General features: G+C 42.1%; 1 protein-coding gene across 2 annotated transcripts in view; it reads left to right on the forward strand.

Annotated features, from left to right (window-relative positions):
* Positions 1 to 21,603, forward strand: part of LOC119172290 (multiple EGF like domains draper) — a 95,963-nt gene extending 74,360 nt beyond the window's left edge. Inside the window, exons 13-26 of one of the 2 annotated variants that reach the window (XM_037423342.2) lie at positions 160 to 342; positions 2,683 to 2,795; positions 4,158 to 4,321; positions 6,343 to 6,451; positions 7,002 to 7,148; positions 9,296 to 9,433; positions 10,108 to 10,236; positions 13,777 to 13,905; positions 15,104 to 15,229; positions 15,406 to 15,574; positions 17,280 to 17,308; positions 17,472 to 17,660; positions 18,250 to 18,453; positions 20,682 to 21,603. In XM_037423342.2, coding sequence (XP_037279239.2) covers positions 160 to 342; positions 2,683 to 2,795; positions 4,158 to 4,321; positions 6,343 to 6,451; positions 7,002 to 7,148; positions 9,296 to 9,433; positions 10,108 to 10,236; positions 13,777 to 13,905; positions 15,104 to 15,229; positions 15,406 to 15,574; positions 17,280 to 17,308; positions 17,472 to 17,660; positions 18,250 to 18,453; positions 20,682 to 20,782 — 1,930 coding nt within the window. In that variant the 3' untranslated portion in view covers positions 20,783 to 21,603. The remainder of the gene's footprint in view (positions 1 to 159; positions 343 to 2,682; positions 2,796 to 4,157; positions 4,322 to 6,342; positions 6,452 to 7,001; positions 7,149 to 9,295; positions 9,434 to 10,107; positions 10,237 to 13,776; positions 13,906 to 15,103; positions 15,230 to 15,405; positions 15,575 to 17,279; positions 17,309 to 17,471; positions 17,661 to 18,249; positions 18,454 to 20,681) is intronic. The other variant, XM_075893531.1, reaches the window with a different exon arrangement.
* Positions 21,604 to 23,366: the final 1,763 nt, after the last annotated feature.

Below are 23,366 nucleotides of genomic sequence, written 5' to 3' on the forward strand. Positions count from 1 at the left end.
GTTGGGCTATACCTTCGGCAGTGACAATGATTGGGGCCATTAAAGCGAAAGGGTGATCATTAAAGCGAAAGCTATAGTCATGTCGTCTTGTGGCAGCTGCACAGAAACGATATAATATACACATAAATGTGTCACACACTTTTGAACACTTGCAAATAGGTGCCACCCGTGGACCGGTCACTGCAAGTGCAAGCCGGGCTGGAATGGGGAGACCTGCTCCCGTCCATGCATGCAGCTCTTCTACGGGCCAGAGTGCTCCCTCACATGTAGTTGTGAAAACGACGGCACCTGCGACCCTGTCGATGGCACATGCGTCTGTGAACCAGGCTTCATTGGCCCCAAGTGAGAGCACTTCTGTTCTGTGTGTGTATGCTGTGTTAAGTGCACCAGTCTCCGTCGTTCGAGCGAGCTCTCCTTAACCCACTAGGGCTACTTGTATGAACGTGTGTTTGTGTGCGTTAAGGGAAGAGTGTGCTCACGTAGGTGGCTTAGATTGCTGATAAACAGGTGAGGACTCTACCTTCCCTGCATATCGAAAACGAGAAATGTTTAATTCGTAGCCTAAGGATGGCCTAATGGCTCATATCATCCCGACGAAACTTCTCTTTACTATTGGTTACTCAAACTTATGCAAGAGAACACTTTCCCGGCCCTTACTGCCTATTCAAGACGGTGCTTCTTCTCATCATATGGTGGTTTTGGGACGTTAAACTTCACATATCAAGCAATCTTCTGCTTTGTAGGCTTCAATTGTGCAAAATATTTCCCGGCAGTGCCACTGCTGGAGGGGCCTGACCCTCCCATAAAGTCGCAATAGTGGCTAGCGTCCCAATACTAGGTCTAACTGGTTTATTGTCCATTCGGTGAGCACCCTTTCATGTTGCTTTCTGCTGTGGCACAATAACCTACTGCAGAGCATGGGTTTGCTGGTTCAGTTCTCAATTGCCCTTGACCACGATTCAGCGGGGAAGGAAACCACAAAGCTGATCTGTATTGGTGATTTATCGACAGTACTAGGAAAGTAACTTTCACCATGATAAAAAGCTGGATATGCCATAAAAGACTTCCGATGTCGTGAATGCTGTCCAGTTAGAGTTCATTTTGTTAAGGGCAAAGGTAGATCATATCATATAACTAAAGGAGCCAAATGCTGAGCATGGCAAGTTATGAGAATACTTCCAGCATCACAGCAGCCAGAATGTCGAAATTCATGACATCACACTGATGTAGACACTCTGCAAGTTCCTTCAAAGAAATAAATCGAGCTTCACTTTTTTTATTCGTATTCAAGCTCTTGCCATGCAATAAAAGAAGGGGTACAAAAAGGTACTTTGAGTATAAACTAATTTTGCATTACTCATCTGCTTTGCTTTTAACAACCATGGGTAGTCAGAATCAATTCAGAACTTCTTTTTAAGGCTTTTGTGCTGCTTCAGAATAAATAAAACTCAATCAATGGCTTCTATTAACAGGTACCTTTTTCTTTATTACCGTATTTACTCGATTCTACCGCGCCCTCGATTGTAACGCGCACCCGATTTCCACCGCGGGAAAAAAAAAAAACGTAAGACATCGATTGCAACGCGCACCCATTTTTTTTTTTCGCTGGCCCGACCCGCACGATCACACCACTCGAAAAAAGGATTCCTTTCGGGATTGTCTTCCATTTAAATATGAGGTACGGGCGAAGCTTGTGCCCATCTGACGTGTAACAGAGCATTGCTGTCACTGTAGTTTTACCGTGTCAGCACGCGAACTTGCTTCGCCCCCTTCTTCTCGACGGTTGTGGTGCCAGGCATGTCGAAGTAAAGAGGCGTCTGATCCGCATTCCAGATTTGCCCAAGCAGGTAGCCGTTGTTGCGCCGCAAGTTTAGGACGAACCTCTGAAAACTGTAAAGCTTTTCATCGTACTTCTCCGCAAACGTTTTCGCATATGCATGTTCCCCTTCGGAGGGAAGAGCCTTTCCTCTTCATATAGTTAATTAGCCAGCACCTGCTCGCTTTAAACTGGCTCCGCATTAGACCTTTTTTTAAGACTAATTGCATAGCCCGCACTTGGAGCAGTTATGTCGTCACGGGGCGCTGTGCCGCTCGCTGCTCAAGCACATACTCGCCGAGCAGCTCTTTAATTTGCGGAAACCGACCCTGCTGTGGTTCACTGAAGCCTTTGCGTGAAGCTTTGCTGTCGACAATCTTCTGCTTTTGTTTCCGCCGGTCCCGCACGCACGTTTCGGGAACGACCGCGATGCGGCCCGATTTCCGTCCGTTTCTGCACACGCGATGACTTTTCTTTTAAAAGCGGCATCGTGGTGCACTCGAGTTTATGGAGTCGGCCCTTCCACACCGTCGATGCTAATGCACTACTAGATGACGAACTCCTCAGCACACGTACAAAGTGTCGCACATGGGAAACACATAGGCAGAAATAGCCGACGCGCCATGCCGACGCACGTAGAGGGCGGCCATTTTGGATTCGCGATGGCAATAGATTGACCGTAATTTTTTTGTTCGTGCTCGATTCTAACGCGCATGCGATTTATGAACTCGCTTAACCGGAAAAAAGGTGCGCGTTAGATTCGAGTAATTACGGTAATCAGTGTCTCCATAACCTGTGTATCAACATTCTTCTGAGAACATCCCGAGCCATTTTGACGGAACATTGCATTTGTTTCTGCATTGTAGCTGCAGCGAGCGGTGTCCTCCAGGCAAGTTTGGAACTAACTGCTCCCAGAACTGCAGCTGTGAGAACAATGGAGTTTGTTCACATGTCAATGGCCTTTGTCAGTGTCCGCCAGGTACGCACCTCTGGTATGATGTCTATAGCATGGCACAAGTGACCTTGCTGTTCTAGGTCGTAGCATTGCACTAGCTATGCAGCAAAAGCTTGTTGATTCAAACTCGAAGTGGACTATAAAATTGTTCAAATTAAGCAGAATTTGAATTTGTGGGTGAGCACTAAAATTAATGAACATCACATCGTAATGCACTAGCAGAATCTAAAAAAGCCACCTCGGGACTCTTTATCACTAAGTATGCGCTACATTTGTGGCAATCAATTCTGGAAATTTGGTTTATGAAGCTCTAATAGCGAACAGAATCTATTGATCAGTCAGTGATACGACGGAAACAAGTACTGATATGCATTAATGTTAGCTGTGAGTTGATTATATAATGATAATTGTGCCCAAAACACATTTATTGACACATTTACATAGCAGAGTTAATGCAATTAAAATGAGAGGTAATCAGTAATTTGCATGTGTTTGCATTTGTTCTGTCGTGACTTAGTGAGCATCGTTGGCGGCTCACCCAAGAGCTCCAGCACAGCATTATCCCCTGTTGAGAAATGCTGCTGTTTCGTTGCTTTGCATATCTAGTAAATGTAGTCTGGCTTGGTTTTGCAACACATTTTGATCACTTAGAGCCAGCTCCTGTGAAGAGCTATGAAAACTAAGGGACCCCCAGTTCAAATGAACCATTTTGGAAACCGATGCGTTCAAATTATCAGGATTTCCCCCCATAGCTATAGTACAGTGATGAGAGTGTCAGTTTGAATTACCAGTGTGTTTTAACCAATTTTGAGCAAACGAGCTTTTACTGTTTGACTATTTAAGCTAGTGAAATCTTACTGCTTGTTATAACTCGGAGAACCTACATCTCCTTGTCATTGTTGCCCTCATCTCGGGCTTTCTGTGAAAAACTGGGTTTTGGTGTAAAGTTCAAAAAAAAAAAAAGAAAACAAACATTTGTCACTTGTCACCTTTTGCTGTTACGATGTGCCTCCCCATAACTGTTAATCTTAGTTTTCTGCTTGTATAGCATTGCAGTGTATGGCTTATGCTTTGTGCCTACCAACCTTCTTTGTTATTTTTGTTATTCCTAATGTAGTATATTACATGGCACAAGTACGTGACGAAGAGGGTACAATTGGGATTCGAAGTTGTTGCTGTTCTGTCGAAAACCAGATGTAGTTAGCGACACACATCTAGCTTTAATGAAAACTTGTGACTGTGCCACGAATATTGTAGATTGAGATAGAGAATTTGCATAGCTTCCACTCTCATAACTTTATCAGCAACTCCTTTGCATGTATTCCTCTCTGTTCCTTTGATTCACTGCTGGTAAGCTTACACATTGCCATTCACGCCTTCTTTCAGGCTATGCCAAATCGAGATGCAACGAACTGTGTCCTGTGGGCACGTATGGCCTAAACTGCCAGAGCAAATGCAAGTGCAAGCATGGTGCGGCCTGCAACCCAGTCACCGGACAGTGCACCTGCTCGCCCGGGTACCTCGGAGAATTCTGCGAGTTCAAATGTGATGTGAGCAATTGACCTTTGTTTCTCAGCGCTGTAGAGTGTTCTCATGCTTCTATGAAAATTTATGATCGAGCAAAATGTAACATTCATTAACATTCTTTCCCGACACTGAAATTATTTTTCTTTTTTTTTTTTTTTGTTTACCTAGTGTGCTAAATTTTAAGTCAAAGGTAATAGGGACGTGCACACATTGTAATGACCACATGGTTTGTTGGTCAGATTGGAGCTGTCGCAATGTTAGGTTATAGTGCTCGGCTGCTGACCTTTTGTAAAATGTGGGTTTGATTTTGGCCGTGGCATGTTGGGGGGGGGGGGGGGGTCGCATTTTAACAAAGTTGAAATGCCAGAGGTCCATGTAGTGTATGGTGTTAGTAAACTCCAAGTGGTGAAAATTATCCAGAGCTGTCCAATGCGGTATACTTTTTCCGGTATCGTGTTGTGGTTCATAGATTGCGTGCACACATACACGATAACAAAACATTCTTTGTTAAATTTCTCAAGTGGCCATAGAGAATAGTAAATTTAAATATTGCATAAATATCTCATGGCATAGCGCAGACCTACAAGCCCAATAGTCCTGTAAGGTCTGGCGTAGCAGGCCAGGGGAGCAAGTCTTCTCAGTCGCAAAAGGGCGCGCTTCCCAAAAAGCCGATTCTCGGGAGACGATAATCTCAGCGTAAGCGCACCCGTTCTGGCAAGAATACCGCGGTCAGTCGCCGCTTCTAACAACCAGCTAAATGGTCCCCGACCAGCGGATTGCCGGTGGGTGACGTGAGGACAATGTATAGCTATCCATCCGTCAGGATTAGAGTTCGCGGGACGGCTGTCATGCTGGACAGCGCAGTCATCTCGCGGTAATGCAGGAGGCCGAACAGCGGCATCATTGTGTGCGTTCGCACAGTTTGCAGAACGTAGTGTGCAGGCCGGTCCTTTTGTCTCTCTCCGACCGAGCGGTAGAGTGCTTGAATAGGAGAGCGAGAGGAGAGGACGGCAACAAATGTTTAGTGAGTCCAATAAACGGACAGAATTGCTTTGGTTCGGCGTGAGGAGAATTGGGAGGGGCAATTGAGGGATTAAAACCTGGCTCCCGAGTCCTCGCGGTGGCTCTGGTCGCAGCAAAGAGTGCTCTGCACTATCGGCCCTGCCGAGGCAACATGTGACAATTCCAACAGCGAAGTCTTGTAGATATGTACATAAGTTTATGTATATAAAGTCGAGTTGTTGTAACGTTAGAAATGTGCTGGCCTCCATTCTCGAACAAGCAGCAGCAGCCAAGGCAAGACAAGACGGACACCGAGAAGCAACCAACCTTCCACTCCCTTCTGTAGCAACAGCCGCTACGCAGCTGGGAGAGCTCTGCTCAAGGGAACAGAGGGAGTGGGTAGAAGGTTGAGTTTTACTAGTCCCAAAATGTTTTTTTCCGCAAAAGTTTCTCTAGCTGTATAAGGAATAAACTTCAGATTTTTGCCTGTTTTTGGCATTCACACAGGATGTGTTTTTCAGCTTGTTCTTTGCAAACAAGTTAAGCTTGGTACCCATTGCAATTTAGAATGAACTAGAGTGGAATAAACACAGCTTCGAAGGTACATGTTCCTGGCAGTACAGGTAGCATAGACCAGGGGTTCTCATAGTGAGTTCCGCGGAACGTAAGGGTTCTGCAGGCCCCTCCTCGGGGTCCTGCGAACCACTGATAAATTTTCCTTGGTTCTGCACTTGCCCACTCAACTCACTCAGATGGCGATCCCGAGGTATGATCGGTCTGGGGAACCTCCATTATTCACGCCCAAGTGTCGATAAGCAAATTTGAGTGCTGTTATCGTTATTGAAAATAAAAATGAAAAAAGCTCACCGGTGGGGGGGGGGGGGGTCGTTGGCACTTAATGTAACTTAGCGGGGTGTCCTGGAACCAACATGCTTGAGAACCCCTAGCATAGGCCAAGTTCTGCATATTAAAATGCGTGTGGCATTGTCCTGCATTTTTACACTATTCTTTCTTTTTTTTTTCTACATGGTCTTTTCACCAGCATGGGAGGTACGGACAGAATTGTGAAAATAAATGCAAGTGCAACTGGGCACATTCTTTGGGATGCGACTACATTACTGGCAAGTGCATGTGTGCACCTGGCATCAAAGGTGAGCTTGCACAGTTTTTGTGTGCAAACCATATTTGCTCGTAACTTTTTACCCGAGCTCAAGTAAAAACAAAGGCAAAGATAGCTGTTTCAAGAAAAGACATCCTACTTTCTGGTGCCCCTAGTTACAAGAAAGATTGGACGCCATTTTGAGCAAGAGCATTTTAGCGTGCCAACTGTCACTTAGGCAATGAGCTGCTACGTGAGAAAGAAGTGTTTGATTTAGAGTTGAAGGAAGAAAAGGTGTTTAGGTGAATGAGTAGGCACAGCATGTTTGCAATGTCTGCTTAAGAGTAGTCTGTTGTAGTTATGAACAGTATTTAAACCACATTACCAATCAAGGAAATCATCGCTGTAGTTTCATCGTCATGTGTCGCCACAAGTTGTGGTGATGTGGAGTGTTATGCTGACTCCATTCACAATGCTGCCCCATGTTCCTTTGTGGGTTGCAGAAACAAGTTGACTTCCTGACTACAGTCTATATTATCGTGATTAAGAAAAGTAGACTTTAAGCATAAGCATGATTCCGCGACCATGGTTCTGCCTTTCAGGCGTATCTTGTGAAAGCCAGTGTCGACGCGGCCAGTGGGGCGCTTCATGCGAGAACACCTGCGACTGCAAGAACAACTCCTCTTGCCATCCGGAAACTGGCGTTTGTGTCTGTGAACGTGGATGGACTGGCAAGGACTGCAGTGAACGTGAGCTTTCTGCATTGTGTACTACTTGCCGAGTGTGGATTTTTTTTTTTAACCTGGTTCTGTAAACATGAAGAAGAGTGTTGTAGCCTAAATAAAAGAAACTAATTAACATTTATTTCTAGTGTTAACATCGGATAAAGCGCAAGCATGTTGATGAATTACCTAGTGCAAATTCTAAGTGTCAAAGAAAGCTCTAAAACTTTCATCTCTCCGCGCTAGCTCATGCATTGGCTCTTTATGGCATATCATGTTAATTTACCGTGACAAGCAGCTAGTCAGGATTATTCGAAAGTAGGTTAATTAATTATGTTTTTTCTTTGTTTTAACTTCTTGCTCTGTTCAAGCTTCTGCACCAGCCATTGACTTCACTAGCTACTATCGTCTCTTCATGTCATGTGACTGATTTGCCTTAGCTTCTGATCTTTACACAAACCCTTTGCTCCTAAGTAAAGAAGCAAATATTGATTTTTAGTTAAGTGAGATAAAACTGATTAAATTCTATGAACATCCATGCAAAGTGTTATGGCAAATGACTGGTACCTGTTTTTAAAGATGGGACAAGCATATACTCGTTCATATTCATCCATTCTAGATCTTGTTTCTTTGTTGTAATGCTCAATATTCCAGGCTTTTTTTAAAGCACTACGAAGCAGCCACAAAATAAAAGTGCTGAGCAAGCAATTTATGGATATTATACTTAATTAGGCTTAGTTTGCTTAGCAAGTCCAAACCTTAGTTTTTTTTGCCACTAAATCATTGCATACCACCAATCAGATTTGTAAGCCTCCGGCAGTGCATTATGTAGCAAGTCAATATGACATTCACTGGGAATAATTTATGACGTGCACAAAGTCTCTTGAGCCTTTGGCTGACTTCTGATGTGATTACTGCTTAGCTCGGCATTTAGGTCGCCATTCTATGCGGCTTGTCGTCGAGACTGCTCAATACAGCTGCTAGTGACAGCCTGTGTGTGTCTGCTTTAGTGAGGCCATTGGCAAGGAATGCGTTAAATAGCTTTCTCATTGGACCATAGTGATATCCTCCTATCTTCCATCCCAACCTGAAAGACAAAAGCATTCGGGAAAGTGACACCAAACCACATATGGAAAAGTACTGTTGTCTTGAGTCAGGAGAGTCCAGATGGGGAGCAATGTCAGTGACGGGTCCAGGCAGTGCATGCTGACTTGTGTGCTGCAAAATTTCGGTGTTACATAAGGATCTTTTGGCTTCATGTGCAAGGTCATCTATTTTCACTGGTGTGCTTGTGTTTGAAAGCAGAATGAAATCTTGCTCATTCTCCTCATGTGTAGATTGAGCTGCCACATCGGCATAATCAATGTCTATATATAGTAACTTGGGAGCCACCGAAACATCTTGTCGCGACTTTACTCGGTGAGATAGTAAAGCAGCTGTCTGATTTCCAGAACCAACCGTTCATAGGCTCTCTAGTTAAAGGCAGAAATTAAATTACGAATAACTGCCTGGACGTTATTGAACCTGCTATATTTCTCAATTGATTCATTGTGGGTTGCGTTAAATGCACTTGAAGAAGCACCAAGCTCTGCGGCTGTCATTATCGTATTTCGGGGCAGCTTAACATTTGAGATGGCACTTTTTGCAGGAAACATTACCGACCCCTCTGTTCACATCAGTTTAAGCATCAGTGGATAGGGGAATAACTATGCACATTATACGTCACGTACAGCAAAAGCACAAGAGGCTGCTCGTGTGCTGGAGATGAGAGCTATGCTTTTGTCTGTATTCCTGGAACTGTGAGGCAAACTTGTAATTGAGTGAGGCATCATGGGAGAATGGGAACTTCCACTGGAGCTCTATAGTTTGATGGAAGGTATAGATGACAGCACAAGATTCTTTGACAAAAACAAACAAATGGTTGTTCTTTGAAGTGAGGTGCGATGATGGGTAGGAGACAAGTGAGATGCCGGATGTGTGTTCTGAGAACTTCTGTAGCATAATATAACATCACAAAATTATCTTTTGTGGGGCTGCTTGCAATGCTCCTTCGTTTGCCGGCAGACTTCAAATTCGTACGGTTGTTCTCGCATGATGTTCACAACTAACTGGCCATGTTTGCAGGGTGTTTGGGACTAACACACCATTTGAATAACTTCTTGTCTTGCCTGCAGCATGCCCAGCTGGCTTCTTTGGCCAGAACTGCTCGGAGGAATGTCCGAAGTGCATGCACAGCAATGGCCGTCCCTGCAACCACATCACCGGAGAATGCCAGTGCAGCGCCGGATATATGGGCTTGCGGTGCAGCGAGTGTGAGTCATTCAAACATCTAAAGATGTCATTCCTGCCTCAGCCTAATTCGACACTGCGCCACAAGTCAGGGAAAAGCTCTGCATGAGCAAACATAATTGTGCAAATTTTTCCTGCTCGATCATGTGTGAAGCTCCTAATTACAGCGAACCTCGTGCTCATCATAACCTTATGACATCTGTTTGGCTTACGGTCATTGGCTAATTTGAGCATACGTTGCATAGTCACCCTAGTCATCATGGAGGGGGCTGCAGTGTACATGTACAGTGCTTCATAGTGCTAGAAATACACTTGAATGCTTGGGCTTGCACTGAAATTGAGTTACGCACTAAAAAGAAAAAGTAAGTGCTCAAGTTCATACCCCTTGTGTAGCTTCCAGTGCACTCGCTAGAAAAGATAAAGCGCCTGAAGGGTGTGACAAATCCCTGCAACTCTGTTCTTGCTTGTGGCAGTCATTCATAAAGCAATAAACTCCAGTTGTGAGGTCGCTCAATGATAACCCAAAAGAGCACTGAAGAACCCTACTGCAGCTTGCCTCATCATCATATCTTGCTCTTGGCATGTGATACTCCGGAATATAACTAATCAAGTTTGATCTCTAGTATTTTCTTTCTTGTCGTGTTCAGTTGAAAAGATAGCGCCTTCTCTTCAACGTCAACTTGCCTTGCCTTTCCAGCTTGCCCTGTGGACAAGTGGGGCGACAACTGCTCTCAGAAGTGCATGTGCCAGCATGGAGGCGAGTGCAACTCTGTGACGGGCGCCTGCCTCTGTATGCCAGGCTGGCAAGGCGATAACTGCACCACACGTGAGCACCCTCCTTTTCTCTGACGACACACCCCTGTTAAATGACGCATGTACCAGTGCTGTCAAGTTTTCTACGAGGTAGACAAATTCAGGCTCATGTTGCTATATTACAAGCGGTTCATAAGTTATTAAAGAAAAAAAATCTAATAGTACCATTCAGAAAATCGATAGTGTCTAATCATTATACGAAATCTCCAAGTAATGAGCCCTTTTCTCAACTTGTGAGAATAGGCAAGCAAATTCTCTACAGTGTCCTTTTTTACCAATTTGTTGCCATGCTGTAAACCAGCTGGCCTGCACTTCTGCACCAGCTTTATCACACTGATAGCTGTATTGGTAACTGCAATGTCTTGCCTTTGCACCTTCTGTATTAAAGTTATGATTGTTATGGCAGCTGTAGTGGCCTTCTTTGTGTGGTAACTGCGTGGTAGATGCAGTTGCTTGCTTGGCAACTCTACTGTCTTGCTTTTTTCACCCCCTGATTTTTGTTTTGGTGTGATGCATATGCATGGGCACACATGTTAGTGAGTCCTAATTACAGAAAACTTTCACTTGTTGTTCTCTAGCCATCCCCTAGGTCTTTGATATGTTCTGATGGGCTAAAGGACACCAGAACACACTGTTTCATATTCATACATGTTTATTCGGACAAGTTTCTGAAATAGGCTGTTCAGCTCTGCTGGTGCTTTTCACCAGATGAATGTTCTTTTTTTTACTTGCATAAAATGCGAAACTGGGTTGAGCTAAAGGATAGCTCGGATATCAGCTGCCACCAAGATCATAATTTGCCCTCTCGGCGCAAATTATTTTTTGCACCGATTGTGCAAAAAAATAATTTTAGTCGTTTTTTGAAGCAGTTACTAAACAACACTACCAAGCAAGTGAGCTCCTCATTATCACGGGTGATATCACCATAAACATGATCTCCAAAGACATATGGTCACATGAGATAAGTAATCTTGTTCACTGTCATGCTTTCAAAAACCTCGTTGATGTACCCGCAAGATTAAAGGCCACTTCTTGTACCTATCACATATGCCAATCAAACATATGCAGTAGTAGTGACATCAAAGCAGTTGTTCTAGCTTCTGACGTAAGCGATCATCTTCCTATTCTTTGCGTAATCAAAATGAGCTACAATGTCGGTAATACAAGTCGCGAAATTCACTTTCATTGGAAGATTAAAGATCAAACATTGGAGAATTTTAGGCTGTTCTTGTTAAAAGAATGGTGGTAAGATGTTTATCGTGAATCCGATGCAGGAAAGGCCATTCTATCTTCTTGCAGTGTAAGCGTGAATACAATTATATTTCTTTCCCATTGCAACAGGCATATGGCGGAAACAAAAATAAAGCCACGGGTATATAAAAATTTGTATAAACTTATAAAACATAAGAATTCAATGTTTCACAAGTTTCTTAGACATTGCGATCAAGAAGTACCAAAGGAGCACGAAAAATATAAAAATGAATTAAACAGCGAAATCAAGGTGAAATATGCACACTTTGAGAAACTTTTTCATAGGTTCTGCAATCAACAACAACAAAAAAAATGTGGTAACCAGTGAACATCCTAGCAGGTAGAACAAAAAGTGACCAATTCTACTCAACCCTGACATCAGCAAAAAACAAAAAATTAGTTCAGGACATGAATATACAGTTTATAAAAGCGGGGGCTTATCCAACTGGCGCAGAAAGCTGTAAAAATGAAGATGAAGTTTTAACCAAAGTCAATGAAGTTATTTTCTTGAGACCAACAGATCACATCAAAGTAGTAGTAGTAATAAAAATGTTAAAGCAAAATGTAGCTGCTGGTATAGATGGAATTACTTCCATCATGTCGGGCATGAGATCAGTGAAGTGCTAGCATATTTACCTAGCTGTTTCTGACTGCATCGATGCAGAGATCATGGCTGCCATTGCCGTTGGTGCAGAAGTGTACCCGTGCGGTTATGAATATGCCACCGCTTTCAATGCCGCCAATAACCAATTCTTTTCGGCGCTAAAAAGCTTGCATCGGCATTCTGCGTAAATCAACACAGTTGTGGACGAAGAAGCTTAATTTGCTTATTTGAAAAGGTTCAATGATGTTGAAGATGACTGAAACTTGACAGTGTGCAAAAAGCAAGACAAGTTTACCGACTATTTTGATGCGAAATAATGTGCAGTAGCTTGCAGCTTGCACCTTGATCTTCATTATATTGTGAGCGAATCATTATGTTAGCACTTGTAACGATTTACGAGGCCTGAAAAGCTGTAATTTAGGCCTTGAGTACACATATTTTGTATTTCGAATTATCAATATATTGACCTATTTCGCGATCCTCTTTGAGTTCGGTATGTTCAGTACCAACTGTGACTACAAGAAACTTGTACTTCTACAGAAAAGAGTTCTCCGCCTCTACTGCAACCACCAGGGAAATTACATGAACCTGAGGAGAGCACCTTTACTTGAAAGATATAATATGCTTTGTGCCGATCAAGTCTTCTACATGAAAATTTCACAAATCATATACAGCGAAAAATTGTATGAGCACAGCGATGGAGCTGGACAACACACTTATCCTATCTGCCAAGGCTTACCCCATTCACAACAAACATGAACAAATTATGGTAAACTGTAAACTAACATTTACCTATCAGACAACCTACATATTAAACAAACATGTTTCATATTAAGAATATTGCAACATGCACTTGATTTCATTGTACGGAAAAATCACGCAAGGCAGAAGTTAAAGTGCTAATGCAGGAAAACCTACAGTTTGATGGCTCATAAAAGATACTGAACATTGCGATGTAAACAATGGTAGCAGCCCAGCAACTGAAATTCGTACTGAATGTGTTATATTACCCACAAAAATGTTATGTATAACATCTCTTTAATGTTCTAGACTAATCTCTTTTCTGAGTGATTATTAATATGTTAGGTACCGATTGTGTATAGTCAAAGCTAGATTCAATGTTACATGAAAGTTTTTATGCAATTTACTTTATTTGTTGCTTCTTTTGTTCATGTTGCTCTGGATGCCGAGAAAGGCATTTTTTGTGTTTTTCTTTTCTTTCTTTAATCAGGGTTGATTTACTGTAGAAATATTTGTGCTGTACGAAGTGTGTACAAAGATGTTGGGTCCTTTGTCAGGCTACATATTGTCACGGGCACGTCTCGCGGCTTAAACCATACTACTCACGCCCCGAGAATTTATCGCAGCGAGACGGTGCTTCTGCCGCCGGCGGGTGATGTCACGGGCTAAGTAGATGCCTGAGGATGACGACGACGAAGTGCTGAGCGTGAACGTGCTCGGACTGCAGCAGCGTTGTACGCATTAGCTCGCCAGTATATTCGCCAGTACGCATTTGCTCGCCAGTGTATACTTTATTCCCTGTAACAATATGCCTTTAGCCCCAACATTCTTTTGTTTATTGTACAAGAAAACAATAAAACAATTTTTTGAGAGTGGAAATCAGTGCTTATGAATGCAGTTCATGTACACGCCATGTTTTGATGCTTATTGTCGCGCTCTTACTCGATTTCATTGCAGCCTGCACCAATGGAACTTATGGCTTCAACTGTACCCAGAAGTGCACCTGCCAGAACGGTGGCCTCTGCCGAGCCAGTGATGGCAAGTGCAGGTGCAAACCAGGCTGGATGGGCTCCCGTTGCACTGAAAGTGAGCTTGTAATTTATACCCCAAATGACACAGACTTTTAAGTAGTTACCCCCTTAACTGCTTTGGACGAGCAAAGCTTGTCTTGCCTTAACTATCACCAATCTACTTTAGACAAGTAGAACTCGCCTTAACGAAATAGGTACTTCGTTTTAGCACATAAGCGGAGAAGCGCACATTTGTGAGTTACATTGCGCGTCATCTACTAGATGGCAGCGTTTGCTCGAGGATTTAGTTTTCTTTTGCGGCAGGGCCACGGTTTTTGTATGGAAAGACAGCGTGCGGTGGCGGCGACCCATGGTATAGCTGGCTTGTGAAGACGAAAAAGAAGATATTCGTTTTTGTCATCTTCTTCGAGTGATGATTTGAGTAGAGATACTTATCTTGTGTCCTCCAGAGGTGAAAACAGGGATGACGGTGAATGAGTAGCTCCTCCGGTGATGATGAAGACAGCCGGGACGCGAACATTGTGACTGCCCACCAGGGATGCGCCTTTGCGCTATTCTGCATTTTGAAATTTTCCGCAGAGCTCCAAAGCTTCCCGGGTGAAATACCCCAAAACTGCTTAGCCTACAAAAGGAAAGAAAGGTCTGGCATCTGTAACTGTTTTGATTATATAAGGTTTCTAAATTTATTAGCAGCAGGTAGCTGGTTTCCTATGTATTGTTCAGAAATAAGCTTTATTCTGTTGATTTGACTATGTGGTGAAAATATTTTTTCAACATCGACTACCTTTTTTAGTACAATCAGAATCGAAACCAGCAATAAGAAAAAATCCACTTTTTTAACGAAAATTGGAAAAAAAAATAAGCAGTTATGGGGTTAATATAACGTAATCTGTGAAGTCCTTCCTTGTACATCTACTCTGTCCATGCTTGCTTCTGTTCAAGTTCTAACCACAAAAAGAAATGGGTTAACATGAACAGCTTCTGTTTGTATTGTTCTAAATCTCATCCTAATTATAAGGTATGCTTCTGTAAAACCTGTTTCATAAAAGGTTGTAGCTAGAACAAAGTTTTTCTGCTATAACCTAAATTAATGCTCACAATATAACAAAATCAAAACAACTTGTCTTGGAATGCTATCTCAAGCGAATGCAAAAATTTACTCAGGCACTTGGAGTCACTGGTCCTTAGCAACTCATTAAATGTTGCCATACAGAGTCTAATAAATCTTAGAGTGTTTCAATATTTCATTTCAGTCTGTGCTGAAGGCTTCTACGGAGACCACTGTATGTCATCCTGCGACTGTAAGGAAAACTTTGTGTGCAGCCCCATATCCGGCTGTGTCTGTCGCTATGGCTTCACGGGAGAATATTGCAATATCCGTAAGTCATTTGCCATTCGTGTAAAACCCAAGAGAGCATGTCCTCTTCACTCAATTTCGAATTCGTGCTATCTGTTATTGGGACCAAAAAAGGAAAAAATATTGCATGTAACGCTGCGAACGTTTAAATACCAGTTTCAGTTCATGAATTTAATTCCAACTTTTTTTTTAACCCAGGTCTTGTGGACAGAAGTGTGATGTATTTCGAAGAGGAGCCAAAGTCCAACTCGGGCATAGTAGTGGGAACCTGCGTGGCTGTTCTCCTCGTTGTAGTCATTGTCATTTGCATAGTCTTCTACTACAAGAGGAGGGTCAACCATCTTAAGAATGAACTGGCCTACGTGACGTAAGTTGGCCCTCTCTTTTCCAGAGTTTCCAATGGACTTTTGCCACAACCACTCCGTTTAATCAGATTTGGGGTGGAGTCGGTGAACACCACTCATTCAAATTAACTGGTTCGATTGTCATTTTAGTCCTGAAGTTGGCCTTGACGTAGAATTAGAACTTAGTCTTATTGTGACACCAATGGTGTTTTGCTAGTTATACTGGCAAAGTTAGCTAACATTTCTAGGAGGCGTTCTATTATAAATGTATCAATAATCATTGAAAGTAGGCTTGTGTGAGTGGTAGATTTCAGGTTCGAAGCAAAGTCAAAGCTTTTAGTGATTTGGTCAATTTATTTTGAATCAATTTCAAATGGTATAGATATAGATGAAATATTTATAAACGAAACTGAGCATATTAGTCATGGCCTAACTAACCCTCACACTATTTTTTTAAGTTGAAACAAGGCATGTGCTGATGTCATTCTTTCAATTCAAAGTTAAGTGAAAGCAACTTAGTATACTAGTAGCAGAATTTGGCTTTTAGTAGAATTCAAGCAATAACTTGTAAAATATATTATGTTTTAAAATTTACTATAATTAGAGCATGCAAGCATTTAAGCATAAATAATGATGAATCAATATGGACGTAATAAGTTCATTTGGCAGAGCTGATATGCCTTGGAGAGGTGTATTCGCAGTGAAATGCCTCTTAGGTACAGTGAAACTATCATTACAGGGTGGTTACGTGTAAACTAATATATCCCTTTTGGTCCTGGTGTCGTCAATTGATGGCACCAGGCAAAATTTATCCTAGAACCTTGACGACATCATGAAACGCACTCATTTTTGGAGAAGTATTTCTTCAACTATCGCCACTACCATCGATACTACCGTTGTTTCCTTTTTGTGGAGCATGGAGCCGTAAAGCAGAAGAATATGGGCCGAGGTCGTTCGAGACGATGGCACGGGAAAGCAGAGGCGGGAAGGCGGCGCTTTCGGATTCTATTCCTGAAGCTGTTTTAAGAGCTCCAACACTTGAAAATACTACGTTTGTTCAGATTTTGTGTGTTTTAGGGCATCGCAGCAATGAATTTGCCATGTTTGTTATTTCATGACTATAGGGCCATGATGATCTAATTTGATGTGATTGCTGTAAATCCATAAATACTTACATTACTGACTAAATTTTTCATTTGTGGTCTTCTGAGACCCTAACTATTAGTAAAATACGTTCGTACTAAGAATAAAAATAGAAATTCCAGTTCCAGGGCTGAAAGGGATATAGACCTATTCGCTCATTTTGAATACTTCGAAGTTTTGATATTTTAATTTAGTTTTAAAGTAATTTTTAATACTGTCAGATTTGTTAAAACACTTGAAGTGCTCAAATTTTCGTACAATTCTTGTCGAAAGTCATCGAATATCCGATAAAAAGGCCATTGCTTGTTCAGGTATTCACTTTTTTTTCTAAGAACTTTCTACAGGGCAGCACTGTCAAAAGGCTAATAAGAGTAAGCTATCTAGAAAGATGGTAATTTCATACACGGGGCTCATTTATGCTTGAAAAAAACAGTAGCATCAATAACCAGATTTATAAAAAGCAAAATAAACACCTATATGCCTAATACAGTTATGCACAATCTTTTAGTACGACCTTGTACTGAAATATTTGCAATAGATTACGAGATGGAGTTTAAAATACTAACTGGAGTTCTTTTCTCACAGGTATACAGCCGACCCAAGACCACCACCAGGTACGTTCACGGATCAGTGCTGTAGGCATTCCCCAATGCATGTTTGTCAATTTCGGGCATGATTTGGTCTTTTTTTCTCCCACTTTTTTTCGTTCATTCTCTGCTTCCTCTTTCTCCTTATTTGGTTGGGTGGTTCACCGTCTGTTGTGGTCGTGTTTCATAGATCGACGTCACTTTGACAATCCTGTCTATGCTTTCCAAGCTGTTCATTTGGATGGTACGCTCAACAATGCGTCTGGAGCCCCCAATATCAAGCATATTCACAACGACCTCAACTGCACCAAGAGCAACATTGAGAAGGCCAAGCTGGGCTACTGCGACGATGACGACCAGGACTCGCAGAGCATGAAAGGTAATCTTTCTGAAGAAAGATGACGGTGTGCACGGTCTAAAAAGTGTGTAAAGATTTTCTAGGTCTCTTAGATTCACCTGCGCTACGCCAAACCGCTCGCAGCAGGATACGATAGGTTGGGTAATTGTGCAGGTTGCAGTTGCGTTGTGCTAACACCACATGCCATCGCTGCACTATTGCAATAAGTGACGGGGCAAATCACCTCATAAACTTCTTCACATAGCGCAGGTGACTCGAACGGATCTAGTGCTTCAAGTGCATTTGTAGTTCAATGCGTTCTAGTACTCCTTAGGATGTGCAGTTGAATTTTATAACCCCCCCTCCCTCTGCTTACTGTCATAGATATTTCAGCTATTCAAATTGCACGCTTGTGATTTCACTTGCCGTAGTATCTTCATTAACACTTTGCCTATACCGAAAAAATGACAGTTTCTTACTCTTACAAAATTGGAACTTATCCTCAAATATTTTTGGGCAAAGCACATTCTCTGTGTCAAGAGGACTGTCCATTAATAGGCTTACTGCCACACAGCTGTGCTGGGTACTGCGGTTAATTAGCAAATTATATCTTTCACTCTTTCGTGTGCAGGTGCCTGCGGAGGCAATGATTATGAAAGCAACTGCAAAGACTTTGACTTCAAGCCTAATATCTACCAGAGCATAGAGGACCTCAAGTCGTATGTGGACAAGAAGGAACCCTTCTACGACGAGGTCAAAGACAAGGGAGACATTAGTAATGTTACCGTTCCTATCTGCACTGACACACGGCAACTTGCAGGACGGTCAAGTAGCGGTAAGCATGTGTAGTTTTTTTTTTTTTTTTTTCAATGTTTGGCTGGAAAGAAAAGCATGTTACTAATGGATCGAAAATTGCAATCTTTGCTAAAGTTGAAACTCATCAGCAGCAGTGGCTAGTAGGACTCTGGAGGGCTATCATATGCAAATTTCCCACTGATTGAGGCTACTGAAATGCCATGCCATGCAAGCATACAAGTTTTTAATCCTGTATTCATTATAATCTCCATTTTGTTTTTCACTAGAAATAATTGTTCCTTCTTTAAATTCACTCAGTTACTTTCTTGCTAATCATTTCTTGCATTTAATAATCTTCAAATTGGCAGTTCACCTCTTTCAGCTCAGAAATTTCACAATGCATAGTGCTGATGAACTCAGATGTTGATGAGCAGTAATTGAATGGCCATAAGCATTATTCATTACAGACATAAGTAATTAGCACAAAAAAACAAACAACAGACAAGGTGAAAACAACAGACAGAATGCGTCGCTGTTGTCATACCCCTGTCTGTTTTTTTTTTTCTTGGAGCTAATCAGTTATGTCTGTAGTCAATATGCAGCCCCGCCGCAGTGGTTCAGTGGCTAAGGTACTCGGCTGTTGACCCACAGGTCGCGGGATCGAATCCCGGCTGCGGCGGCTGCATTTCCAATGGAGGCGGAAATGTTGTAGGCCCGTGTGCTCAGATTTGGGTGCACATTAAAGAACACCAGGTGGTCAAAATTTCCGGAGCCCTCCACTACGGCGTCTCTTATAATCATATGGTGGTTTTGGGACGTTAAACCCCACATATCAATCAATCATTGTAGTCAATATGCACCCACTCTTTCCTCTAATGCTTTGTTCATTTTGATCAAGGTTGTGTGTGTACAGTATGTCCCCTTCATAAGAGACCCTGATGTAAAGGACAACTGGCTAGTATAAGAGAAACCAGTGTGTCTATATCGAAATAGTGATTGATCGGAAAATGAGAACATGGTATCCTGCTTGTAAGAGACAATAAGTCATGTAAGGGACAAGGGCTGCTCCCCCTATTGCATCTCTTATAAAGGGGTTCAACTGTGATCAACACAATAATGCTGTGTTCAGCATGGCTAAGTAGTAATCACAATATGGTTTACAGAAGTTGGTACATTTTTGGCTGGTTCCCCTTCCTACCACAGTGGTCCATGCATATTGTGCTCTACTGTGGACCCGAAGGCTGCAGGAATGAATCCCGGCCATGGCGGCCGCAATTCAATGGAAGAAAAACGCTCGAGGCCCTTGCACCTAGCTTTAATTTAGGTGCACAATAAAGTATGCGAGATGGTCAAAATTTTCGGAGCCTTCCACTACCTCTTTCCTCATAATCAGATCATCGTAATGGGATGTATAGCTCAAAATTTGTTACTTTAAAAGCTTGTTAACTCGAACTCTGAGACTATAAATTTGTTTAATTAGTGGGTGGGTGCTAGAAGCACACGACACTGCGTGGGCAGAAGCCAAATGAGCTGCCTACAGACTGGCTATTACAATTTGAGCATTACTACATGTTTGTAGCTGGTGATTTCATAAATTAAGTTCATGAAGCGTAGCAGTGACCAGTCGGTGATATACCTAAAACAAGCAACGACATGCATTTATATGAGTAGTGAGCGGTAATGCTGAAATATATGATGCTATTCATGCTCTTAAGCATGTTTATTTACGTGGCAAAGTCCATGCAATCAAAATTAAAGGTAATCAGTGATTTGCATTTGCTTGCATTTTTTTCTGTTTCAACTTCACGGACATTGTTTGCAACTTGCTCAAGAGTTCCATTAAAGAGTTCAAATTCTCATCTGCTGAGAAATGCTGCTGTTTCATTGCTTTGGATTTTTAGTAAGTTTGGTTTGGTTTGGTTTTGCAACACATTGTGATTTTTCTGGGCAGACTTCTGCGAGTAGTAATGTACGCCAGGGGCTTGCAGTTCGAAATAATCGTTGTGGATACCAGCACATTTGAATTATCACTTTCGCCCCATAGAAATGCAGAGGGCTGTGCCCGGACCAGGGAGTCCGTCTGAATTAAATAAGATTGAATTAAGCAAGTTTGTATTATCAAGCTTTTACGGTATTAGTATAATATTTGTCCGGTTCCCCTGTTTATCACTGAAGCATCGTCAGTCAAACATGTCAACTTATCAGCCAGTGATGCAAATCGCTGTTTAAAAAAACGTCTTTGCTGTATACGCTTTTGTGTCTTTGCAGATGCTGACGGTTACGACCACCTGGAATACAACAGACCAAAGACAGAAACAAAGCCTAACTACTTCCGGCTTGACAGCACGCTTCCGAAGAAGAAGACTTAAATGTTGCGAAGAGACTCCCTGTGGCCCCTCCTTAAACCAAGAACACTGAAAGTGCGCGTGTGCATGTGCGTCTGCCACAAACTGTGAATATACTTCCTTGGACTCCGATGGAAATGCCGAAGGACCCCTGTTGGTTGACGTGTTGTGGCAGTGTTTGGTCCCTCAGTGACAATTGTTTTCAGCCCACCCACTCTGACGATCTTCTTTGGATGGGTGTTGTTTAGTTTAAGTGTTCAACGCGAGATGGTTGCTACGTGTTGCAGCCCTTGCACTCTATGTAACTACTGTCCATTTGTTAATCGAAAGCTGTTGATCCAAGTTTTACGTTTAGAGTAAATGTGATAGTACGCTTCGGTAAGAATGCATTGCGTTGCAACTTTCACTGCAATGAGATTCCTTGGTTTTTTGTTTAGTGAAGAGTCAATGCTTTTATGTTGGCATGCGATGAACCTTTAGTGGCAACTTTATTCCGCGTCACTGCAGAAATGCGCCATTGTGCTTGTGGGTGCAGGCTGATGTGGCTTGTTCGATGCATGTATGCATTGAAAAGCACTGCGGCAATCTGTGCGCCCTCGCAATGGACTATCTCACTTCTACATAGATCTCTACACTCTCGGATCATGATGTTGATTTTGCACGCCGCAGACTGCCAGCTAGAACTTTGCGTCAGCATACTGGCTGGCCAGGTATGCTTGCTGTTTTATGGTGTAATAGTCTAGTAATTTAATGACACTATCTGCCATTGCCGGCAATACTGGTTTTAATGTTTGTGTTCTCTGTGTTGTCCATTTGTCTGGCTTTATAAACAATTTGGAGCGGGACTCTTCGATGCATGAAACGCCCCTGCAATGGTAAACTGAATGGTCAAACATTTCAGATTTTAAGCGAAATGGTTGTAGATTCAAGTCGGTATACTCCAGCTGCCTAAAACGATTCATCTATGCTGTTTATATACTAAACTACAGAGCCTCGATGACCAAGTATCGCATCACTTCTTCTCTTGAACAATACATTTTTACACTTTATACACTAACACTTTATACTGTACTGCTGTAGCATAGCTTGGAGTTAGAGACCCCCTACATAGAAGTCCACATTTAAGTGCGAACATAAATTGTGTCGACTGAAGGGCCACATGAAAGCTTCACTCTAAGCCTGATACAGCTGTGGTCAGTAAGGCCACTTTCACCTGGCCTGGCACAGCCCAGCTACATACATTCATACACTGTTACAAATGTAATATTGATGGAATGAGTTTAGTTATCAAGGTTACTTTTTGGAGGAGTCAAATGCTTTTTCGTAGAGCGATTTGCGGATGACAACAAAACGTAAGGCATTTCGTCGTTATCAGAGTTGATTGAGAGCACTTCTCGCATGTCCAAAAATGCGAGTCACGTAATTTTGTATGTACCGATTTCAAGAACACACTAATCAGCGGTATCGCCACAGCCTCCATGTAGGCGTGAATCTTGACATGTGGTTCATCTAGGTAGAGTTAAACCACATTTTGTCTTTGAGGCATCACCTTGCATAAACAAAAGGAAGAAGGTTTCGCTGCTTGCCGTTTGCGAAGACCAATTCACATGGCAATCATTCTAGCAAGTAATGTTCTTTTTTTTTTTGTGCACCTGAGCATGTTTACTCCTAAAAGCATTAATCTCACAGCCATGTTTTAGATTTTTCCTGGGACTACCGTGGGCTACAAGAGGAAAGACATGTCAGTGAGAGTCCAGTGTGTTTGGTAACATTTGTAGCAGTTTATGGTGTCCAAACAGTTCTGACTTTAACTTCAGGCGGCTGGTGAATGTTGTCCTGTAGGATTAGGGTGTAGTGCACCTAACCTGATTCTACGCTATGCTGTCCCAACAACTCTGGCAAATATGTCTGTGCAAGACCTTGTATCAAATGTTTAGTCTCGGGATTTAAGCCTGTTGAAGGCTTTAACTTGCACAGCTATATTCTCCCTAGTTACCGACACATCTGAATGAAATAAAAATGCATCAACGAGGCTCTGCAGTTTATTTTACGCAGTCTTGTACATACACCAACGTCCTGGCTGTATCTGTTGCAAATATTTTGCTTCGCTACAGAAGCAATGTTGAGCAACCTTAAAAAAAAGAGTATCTAGAGTATGATAAGAGTATCTATCTATGGTGTCACAACTTCAACATACATGTCACGTGTGTAAAAATGTAAATATTTTACCCATGTATGAGTGTAGGCAATAAAAAGAACAAAACCATTACGTGCACACTGTCTTTAATGTTTGAAGGATTCATTCTCAACTTGTGTATCTTTGTTGTCCATGAGGTACGAATATATTATTTAGTTTTAACTCCCATGGTCAACACCATTGTTTATCTTTCGCCAACATTTTTGCCTCAGGCCAAATAATTAGCACCTTAAGTAATAACTTCAACTTCTTTGTTTTCTTTTTTTTTTCTGGAACCTTAATTGGTTAGTATGTATGCAATGCCAGAGGAAAATCTTCCATCATGAGGCCACCTATCATCTGTGAGACCCCACTATATATATATATATATATATATATATATATATATATATATATATATATATATATATA

The sequence above is a fragment of the Rhipicephalus microplus genome, chromosome 4 (genome assembly GCF_043290135.1).
Source record: "Rhipicephalus microplus isolate Deutch F79 chromosome 4, USDA_Rmic, whole genome shotgun sequence".
In the NCBI taxonomy this organism is placed as follows: Eukaryota; Metazoa; Arthropoda; class Arachnida; order Ixodida; family Ixodidae; genus Rhipicephalus; species Rhipicephalus microplus.